Source organism: Oncorhynchus clarkii, chromosome 6 (assembly GCF_045791955.1).
Source record: "Oncorhynchus clarkii lewisi isolate Uvic-CL-2024 chromosome 6, UVic_Ocla_1.0, whole genome shotgun sequence".
NCBI lineage: Eukaryota > Metazoa > Chordata > Actinopteri > Salmoniformes > Salmonidae > Oncorhynchus > Oncorhynchus clarkii.
Window position 1 is genome coordinate 48,252,287 of NC_092152.1, and position 9,518 is coordinate 48,261,804.

Here is a 9,518-nt window from a genome sequence, read left to right on the forward strand (position 1 = left end):
CATGCTTACAAGCAAAAACTAAAGCAGGAAGCACCAGTGACTCGGTCAGTTAGAAAGTGGTCAGATGAAGCAGATGCTAAGCTACAGAACTGTTTTGCTATCACAGACTGCAATATGTTCTGGGAATCTTCCGATGGCATTGAGGAGTACACCACAGTCACTGGCTTCATCAACAAGTGCCTCGATGACGTCGTCCCCACAGTGACTGTATGCCATGGACTACAGGCAACATTTGCACTAAGCTAAAGAGTAGAGCTGCTGCTTTCAAGGCGCGGGACTCCAACCCGGAAGCTTATAAAAAATCCTTATAAGAAATCAATGTTTTAACACTTAAAAAAAAAAGTTTTTTACTTCAAGCATTGTTGTTATGGGCTTGTAAGTAATCATTTCACTGTACGGTTTACACCTGTTGTATTCGGCACATGTGACAAATAACATTTGATTTGTGCCCCCCTCCAGCCAGGTTGGGGTGTGTGTCCCAATATCTATAAATGTCACCCCTTTTGCAGTCAAATATTTTTCACAACAATCCATTTCATAAATGAGAGACAGAGATTTTTTTTTAAAGATGGTTGTGTTTTGTTCTACATTTGGTAGGGGTATCTCAAAAACTAAAGCCATTTTTGAGGATTGGCCACTAGCCTAGCTTAACTTTTTTCAGAGTGAAGTAACTGGCAGCTTTTTAAACTGTCTTTTCAGAGTAGCTTCCCCAACAGTGTCATTTATACACATCATCACATAATTTACACATCATTGGAAAAACCCCATGGGAAAAAAATGATCACTTCCATATCGGTGCAGCATTAGCTGAGTGTACTCCTGTCCAGTAGGTTGCGGTATACAGCTGAACTTGGTTGCGCTAGCTGTTATTGATGAAGAATTGTGAAAGCCTCTTAAAAGGACCGATTTATCAGATCGCCGGGTTAGACTGCTAGATAAGTATTCAAATACAAGGTAAAACAAATACATGTATCATGTTTATCTGAAATTGGGGAATTCAAGTTTGGTACCGCTCAACGTTACTTTAAATTAGCTAAATGCGTAACGTTAGCTAGCTAATGCTAACTTGAGCAAGAGTCAGCTAGCTAACTAGCTAGCAACTGAATGGGAGTTCCCTTTGGCCAACGTTACAATTGCCAATGTAGAACGCTAGGTTTTCCCCATTACATTACTGTTTCGTCCTTTTCCTCTGATCTAGCTAGCACCACGTTTTCAAAAAATCGAATAGGCTTAATTTAGGGTGTGTTCGTAAATTGACTTTTGAGTGCCAGAGTGCGCTCTGGGCGTGAGTGTTGTCAGATTGTCCGTTCGTAAATGAGCGTTCAAAGCGCACACTGGACGCTCTGGCGGATGAATAGGGCCCGAGTGTTCTAACCTCACAACTGCAGTCAAGCACCCAAACTAACTGAGATAACTGCTCACTCTGACCATTTTACTCACCCTAGCAGTTGGTTGCTGTGCTTTTGGCAACACGTTAATTACGTTTTTTTTTTTGCCGAAGATTACTGGCAATCGGTGTTGAGCGTTCATAAATTCATCAGGTTTTCTGTGCTCTGGCACACTGACGAGAGTGCTCTGAAATCGGAGTAGATAGCCAAAGTGAATTTGCAGTTCGCATTATGTTTATTATGGCATAGGCTAGATGACGAGAAAATGTATTGGTTTGCTAACTAGCTAGCTAACGTTATAGCTAGCTTATGGTTTTCAATTCGAGCTTGACTGTTGTAATGGGCCTCAGGCTGTGGCATGGTTGTTTATAGTTTACATTCTGGTTGGTGTCATTGCTAGCTAGAACGTTTCATTAAAATTGACGTTCCTTTCTTTATTCAAGAGCCGAAATGACTACTGCTCCATACAACTACTCCTACATCTTCAAATACATTATTATTGGTAAGTGGATTCCCATATTTTACATAGCTCACTGAAATTAATCTGAATGTTAGTTGATGTCTCATCGCAGTTGTTTTGGTCTTATGTAAAAGTGCCCTCTGAGAATACTGCTTAAGTGTACATACTCTTTTATAAATGAGCCCAACTACAACACTTCCCATAAATCTTCAACGTCACTGTTTCATATAAGCCTTTGAATAATTGTAAGCGTTGCCTATATTGCTTTGTTTTCTCCCACTACAGGGGATATGGGTGTAGGGAAATCATGTCTGCTTCACCAGTTCACAGAAAAGAAATGTGAGTATGGTCTAAAAAGCAGTGGTGTCTCCTTTATGGAAGATTGTACACAATCATGTTACTGTACCACTGCATGTTTACAAAGTTGACTTTCCATTCAAGGTTACATAATCCAGGGATGTATTCATTAATGCACACTAACAAAACATTTTGCAACAGAATCAAGTGTTTCTTCAGTATCATGACCTTTATTTGCCAAGTACATTTACATTAATATACAAACAGAATACAGGCAAGTCAACATAGTCACCATACAGAATAGGATTTATTGGACAAGTTGGGATTAGACCCTCCTGTTTACTTTAGTTTGGTTCCTAGTGAATACACCTCTGTTAACAATCCAAGAAATGTGCACTGCACTCAAGATACTCTCTTCAATAGATACTTTTAGTAAGCTAATAGGGCCTATCTGTTTTCCCAACAGTCATGGCAGACTGCCCCCACACTATTGGAGTCGAGTTTGGCACAAGGATAATCGAGGTGAGCGGCCAGAAGATCAAACTGCAGATCTGGGACACTGCGGGACAGGAGCGCTTCAGGGCCGTCACACGCAGCTACTACAGGGGAGCAGCAGGGGCACTCATGGTCTATGACATCACCAGGTAGGCCAGGATCTCAGCTGGGCTTTACTTGAAGTGACTATCAGGGCCAGCACAAGAACTAAGCAGTTGGACGGGCGTTGGATTTCCATAAGGGGACAAAAATGTTTTACGCTTGAACTGCTTTGCGTCGAGGGACCCCCCTTCAAGCTAATGAGCAGTCATTCTGATTGCAACATTCTAACAGTGTTATTAATACATTTCATATATGCTATCGCAAATATAATAATTTGGTTGTGTTTATGAAGGTCTTAGGTAACATTAGAATACAATTACATTTTCCCCCCCAAATAACACACAACCATTTTCATTAGTTTGTTACTTTTGGTAATGTAGTGTATATCCAACAGTATGTGGACACCTGCTTGTCGAACATCTCATTACAAAATCATGGGCATTAATATGGAGTTGGTCCCTTCTTTTTGCTGCTATAACAGCCCCCATTCAGCCACGAGCATTAGTGAGGTTGGGCGATTAGGCTTGGCTCGCAGTCGTCCTTCCAATTCCTGCCAAAGGTGTTCGATGGAGTTCAGGTCAGGCCTCTGTGCAGGCCAGTCAAGTTCTTCCACATCAATCTTGACAAACCATTTCTGTATTATCCTCACTTTGTGTACAGGGGCATTGTCATTCTGAAACAGGAAAGGGCCTTCCCCAAACTGTTGCCACAAAGTTGGAAGCACAGAATTGTCTAGAAAAGGGGTAGGCAACCCTGGTCCTGGAGTGAGGCAGGCACTTCATGGTTTTGATTTAACCAACCTGGAAGACCAGGTGTGTTGAATTTAGGCAATCATTGAACTGATCAATTAGCTCAGTTGGTCAAGTGTGGTGCCTAGCTGGAACAAAATCTTGCAGTACCTGCGGCACTCCAGGAACAGGGTTGCCAACCCCTGGTCTAGAATGTCATTGTATGCTGTAGTGTTAAGATTTCTGTTAACTGAAACTAAAGGGCCTAGTACAAACCATGAAAAACAGCCCCAGACCATTAGCCATCCACCAAACTTTACAGTTGGCACTATGCATTTGGGCAGGTAGCGTTCTCCTGGCATCCACCAATCCCAGATTTGTCTATTGGACTGCCAGATGGTGAAGCGTAATTCATCACTCCAGAGAATGCATTTCCACTGCTCCAGAGTCCAATGGCGGTGAGCTTTACACCACTCCAGACCACACTTGGTATTGCGCATGGTGATCTTAGGCTTGTGTGCGGCTGCTCGGCCATGGAAACCCATTTCATGAAGCTCCCGACAAACAGTTCTTGTGCTGACATTGCTTCGAAAGGCAGTTTGGAACTCGGTAGTGGGTGATGCAACCGAAGACAGACAATTTTTACGCGCTTCAGTCCCGTTCTGTGAGCTTGTGTGGCCTACCACTTCACGGCTTAGCCGTTGTTGCTCCTAGATGTTTCCACTTCAAATAAGAGCACTTACAGTTAACCGGGGCAGCTCTAGCATGGCAGAAATTTTAAGAACTGATTTGTTGGAAAGGTGGCATCCTATGACTGTCCCACATTGAAAGTCTCTGAGCTCTTCAGTAAGGCCATTCTACTGCCAATGTTTGTCTATGGAGATTGCATGGATGTGTGCTCAATTTTATACACCTGTTAGCAACGTGGGTGGGTGAAATAGCCAAATCCATTAATTTGAAGGGGTGTCTACATACATGTGTGTGTGTATATATATATATATTGTGTGTGTGTATATAGATAGATAGATAGATATATCTATCTATCTGGTGCTGTCTGGACAAAAAGAGTATGACATGCCATAGTATTTTTGTCCAGACAGCATCACATACGCGGGCCACACACACTGAGATAGAGGAATGCTGGTTCGGGTGACTTATGAGATTGATGCGTCTTTCTGTTGGCTCGCGTCCCGTTTAAATAAATTATCAATATTTGATTTGGACGGGCAAGGGGATACGGAGCGGACCAGGCCCCTTAAGGCCCGCCCATAACGCCGGCTCTGGCGACTATTACATTGATTATTTATCTAGCCTCACAGATTAAGCCTAGTCCTGGACTAAAAAGCATGTTTAATGGAGAATGTCAATTTAAAGTGCTTTTTAAATCCAGGCCTATGCAAAATCTGGGTTTCGGCAAACCCATAAGGTGCCCAGCATTTGAGTGTTGAGAATTAGCATGGATTCAGTAACCCCATTTAACCTTTAGTTCAATTTCCATTGTCTTGTATTCACAATGACTTATCTGGTATTATGTCTTTGTACATTTGAACTGAAATTATATTATTGTTATGGTTCCAAATGTTATCTTGTCCTTTCCTGTAGGAGAAGCACATACAACCACCTTAGCAGCTGGCTGACTGATGCTAGAAACCTCACCAACCCTAATACTGTGAGTCAGCCAGCTGGAAATCTGAACTCCTGATCAGACTGTGGGATGTCTTTACAAGACAGTTGTATATTTCCATGCTGCCATGACAACCCTGGCCTGTGTGCTATCTCCCTAGGTGATCATTCTTATTGGTAACAAGGCAGACTTGGAGGCCCAGCGAGATGTAACCTATGAGGAGGCTAAGCAGTTTGCTGAGGAGAATGGTAAGATTTATCACTGCAGATCTCCATGTACTGTAGATCATGGGAAATCAAAGTTGTAACAATCACTTTCTATTTGCAAAAACTTTTCTTATGAACCTAATTCAGTCTTTTGTTTTTGTAGGTCTATTGTTCCTAGAGGCTAGTGCAAAGACGTAAGTTAACACACCCAAACGTTTTCACTTGCATAAAATAGTGCATTGAAGTTACTAGGGTACTAGTCAGTCTATTGTGCCTGAGTCTGTTGTTTTCCTGTAACCCAGGGGTGAGAATGTGGAGGACGCGTTCCTGGAGGCAGCCAAGAAGATCTACCAGAACATTCAGGACGGAAGCCTGGACCTGAACGCCGCCGAGTCTGGTGTCCAGCACAAGCCCTCCGCCCCGCAGGGAGGACGGCTGACCAGTGAACCGCAGCCTCAGAAGGAAAGCTGCAGCTGCTAATGACCCCACCCACTGACCCTCCAGCTGACCTTTGCCCCCTGTGCCACAGCCTCCCTCTACCACCCAGGAGCCCACATGCCTCCACCAAGGCACTGACATGACAGTCTGGGCCCCAGTAGGCTCTGAGCCAGGGATGGGCATTATACCATTCCCAGCCATCTCCCTCTCATCTCTCTCTTTCTCTCTCTGTCTCCCCGTATCTATCTCACACGGCTATGCTGTATGTCCCCATAGCCTACATAACCCAGTGCACCCAGCGCCTATGATGAGATGAGCAAGCTTCATGGGTCACACATTGTGATTAGAACACAGCAACAGAGAAATAGGCCTTTGTGGCTGGCTGGCTGCTCTACTGAAGAAAATGCCTTTTTCTATCCACAGAAGAAACCATGATGTGCATAACTATAAATGGAATGATTCATCACTATTGAGGTGTTTTGAATGTAGTACTGTTTTAATTCAAATTAAATTATTAAGAGTGGCTGCAAAATACTCAGCGAACAGGCACAGATACCAAAGATAATGATGCATGATTCACTCAACGTGTATAACCATTTACCAAATTGTTCATTCTTCTCAAACGTTTCCGGAGGTTTTATCGGTCTTGGAATACGTTGGATTGGCTTTTTGTTCGATACAATTAATATAAAATATTTGTTATTTTTGTACCCATTTATTTTAATGAACATTAGTGGGAAATTATGGGTACAGTATCATGTAGAATATGAGTGTGTGAAAGACCAAATTGTCAAATTTCTTAGGTGCCTCAATGAGAGAGGTCTGACCTGTAGCATGTACTATTGGAAAGTTAGACAGAACACTGGGCGTTGGAGACCAAGAGAAATCTTTGCACTTTTTGTGATGTGGTCTGGAGGCCGTTTCGGTGGAGATGGAGCTCCAGCAGGGTGGTTTTCACTAGAAACTATACGGAAGCAAACAGGGAGGGACTAACCTAATTGTCCAATGAATACACCCCATCAGTAGAGATTCTGATCAGTGAGACATCTCGGATGCCCACTCCAGCTGTGACTCAAATGGGAGTATTGTATGTGGATCTATGGTGGCTGTGAAATTGGTCATCCTGCTCAGCCTGTGGCTTTGTATTAGAGGGATATCTCTCCTATGTCCCCTGGGGCACTTTAGTAGGACTTAGCTGGTGAACTGAGGTTGTGAGGTGGTTCAGCAATGCACCTCTCCCTTTGATTGATGTAATCTCAGGGACTTCATCTCACTGCTTGCATCCCAAATTGTACCCATAGGACTCTGGTCAGAAGTCGTGCACTGCATAGGTAATAATGCGGCATTTGGGATGCGACCCTTGATCACACCCCCTATATCATTCTCTCTGTGATTGTTTTTGCCTAATTTAGTGTTAACTTGTTACGCAGACTAATGTAGAACGCCGTTCTGTAAATTCAATAGGCTACTATATTAGATTCATAACTCCTATTTTGATATATTTTACTGCCTCTCTTCAGATCATATGCACAGATTGTACAAAACATTAGGGACACATTAATATTGAGTTGCACCCGCTTTTGCCCCCAGAACAGCCTCACTTTGTTGGGGCATGGACTCTACAATGTGTCAATCTTTCCACAAGGATGCTAGCCCATGTTGACTCAATGCTTCCCACAATTTTGTCAAGTTGGCTGGATGTCCTTTGGTTGGTGGACCATTGTTGATACACAAGGGAAACTGTTGAGCATGAAAAACCCAGCAACGTTGCAGTTCTTGACACCTACTACCATACCCCATTCAAAGGCACAAAAATATTTTGTATTTTTTTTGTCTGGTTTGTTCCGATTCTAATAACACCAGATTCATTCCCTTCTTGTAATGGAGCATCGAGGAGCGCTGTCTGAGCCACGCAGATATCTTAGCTACTCACCTAAAGTGGTTCCTGCCCCTTTTATTCATGTCTTAGCAGGGGTGTATTCCAGAGGAGGCTGGTGGCAGGCCCTATAGGAGGACGGGCTCATTTTAATGGTAGAAATGGAACGGAGTCAAACAAGTTGATTGATGTTACGATTCCATTTCAGACTTTACAATGAACTCTTCCTCCACCAGATTCCTCTGGTGTATACACTATGAACCAAATGAAAGCAAATGGGTAAGGACCTACCTGAATTTGTCCAATAACAAACCCTTGTTTTTGTTGCAAAATGTTTTCTAATGCAAATCGTTTTGCACTAATGAATACACCCCAGAGGATAGGAAAGCTCATTCCTCAACCATTTCACAACAATAATCTCCACATTGGGATGACCACACGTGGTGCATTCTGTAGAGAGCTTATGTTTCTCATGTTTTGTGAAATATATTTTTCTTACTAATCTTTCGTTGAAGTCATTCCATATTTACTTTTCCATTTACCTTGACATCACTGATGTACTTGATTTCTTAGTTGGAGAGATGTCGAGCTATGATTCTGAAGGCTTCTGATTCTGATTTTCTTTCCCAGCAGAGGTGTTAGTGTGTTATGTTCAATCTGTATTTCAGGGCCCAGTATCGCAACGCAGCAGTGGTGTTATCTTGAAAATGGGCTTAGAACATACAACTGTAATGCAATTTCTCAAAGCTCGATGCACTGTAAAAAGACTGGTCCAGTCCGCCTTTCACTCAAGTTTTTTGGTGGCATGAAGAGACTGGCTAATATTAGTTGTGGTGCTTTTCCCCATGTGGTCTCCTTGGAAGTGTTGAGAAGAATTTAAATTGGTCTCATTAAATGTAGCTCCATCACGTAAACCTAGTCTCATATTCACAAAGCAGCTGAGTGGGAGAGAATCTAGGATCAGGTCCCACCCTGTCCATGTAGTCTTATTCATTATGATCTAAAAGGCTAAACTAATCCTGGATCCACACTCTTACTCTGATAGGCTTGATACATATGGTCCCTGGTCAAAAATCTTACTTGTTGGAATTGGTTCACTGATGGCTAGCCATTTCTGTTTGTAATGATTTTCTTTGATTAATGTAACATTTTTGTCTTGAGCAAATGTACAATTGAATTTGCATAATGTACTTTCATTATTGAATTACTTTATTTAGATAACCATTATTGTACATTCTTTATACTCTTGTGAATCTAAGCACAGATGCTCTTGACAAGACCAGATTATAAAAAGTTTCTGTGTAATAATACTGGCTTCGAAGGACCACCTCTTTAACCATGGTAAAATATTTATGGATAAACAACTCTTAATCTCAGTTGAGCTTTCTGTAATTAGATTTTGTTCTGGATTAAGGGCAATCTTGTGTGTGGCAACTAGGGATGTGCATCTTTCCCTTTAAAGATGACTCGGTACGTATCTATACTGAACAAAAAAATAAATGCAACAAGTAAAATGTTGGTCCCATGTTTCATGTGCTGAAATAAAAGATCCCAGTAATATTCCATATGTTTATTTCTCTCAAATTGTGTGCACAAATTTGTTTACATCCCCGTTAGTGAGCTTTTCTCCTTTGCAATGACAACGCAGCCACCTGACAGGTGTGGCATATTAAGAAGCTGATAAAACAGCATGATCATTACGTGCACCTTGTCCTAGGGACAATAAAAGGCCATTCTACGATGCCACAGATGTCTCATGTTTTGAGGAAGTGTGCAGACATGCTGACTGCAGGAATGTCCACCAGAGCTGTTGTCAGAGAATTGAAACTAATTTCTCCACTATAAACCGCCTCCAATGTCATTTTAGAGAATTTGGCAGAACATCCAACCGGCCTTACAACCTC

At 42.2% G+C, this 9,518-nt stretch overlaps 1 protein-coding gene across 1 annotated transcript; it reads left to right on the top strand.

Annotated features, from left to right (window-relative positions):
• The first annotated feature begins 809 nt into the window (after positions 1–809).
• On the top strand, positions 810–9,177 carry LOC139411243 (RAB14, member RAS oncogene family). Its single transcript, XM_071157278.1, has 8 exons — positions 810–954; positions 1,832–1,890; positions 2,134–2,187; positions 2,612–2,789; positions 5,073–5,139; positions 5,255–5,342; positions 5,464–5,494; positions 5,603–9,177. Exons 2-8 carry the CDS (start codon positions 1,839–1,841, stop codon positions 5,778–5,780), a joined length of 648 nt encoding a protein of 215 aa, XP_071013379.1. The 5' UTR covers positions 810–954; positions 1,832–1,838; the 3' UTR covers positions 5,781–9,177.
• The last annotated feature ends 341 nt before the right edge of the window (positions 9,178–9,518 follow it).

Coding starts and splice junctions, on each gene's coding strand:
- LOC139411243 (XM_071157278.1), top strand. CDS start 1,839: ATGACTACTGCTCCATACAACTACTCCTACATCTTCAAATACATTATT. Junction 2,790..5,072: donor ATGGTCTATGACATCACCAG/GTAGGCCAGGAT, acceptor CCTTTCCTGTAG/GAGAAGCACATACAACCACC. Junction 5,343..5,463: donor GCAGTTTGCTGAGGAGAATG/GTAAGATTTATC, acceptor TTGTTTTTGTAG/GTCTATTGTTCCTAGAGGCT.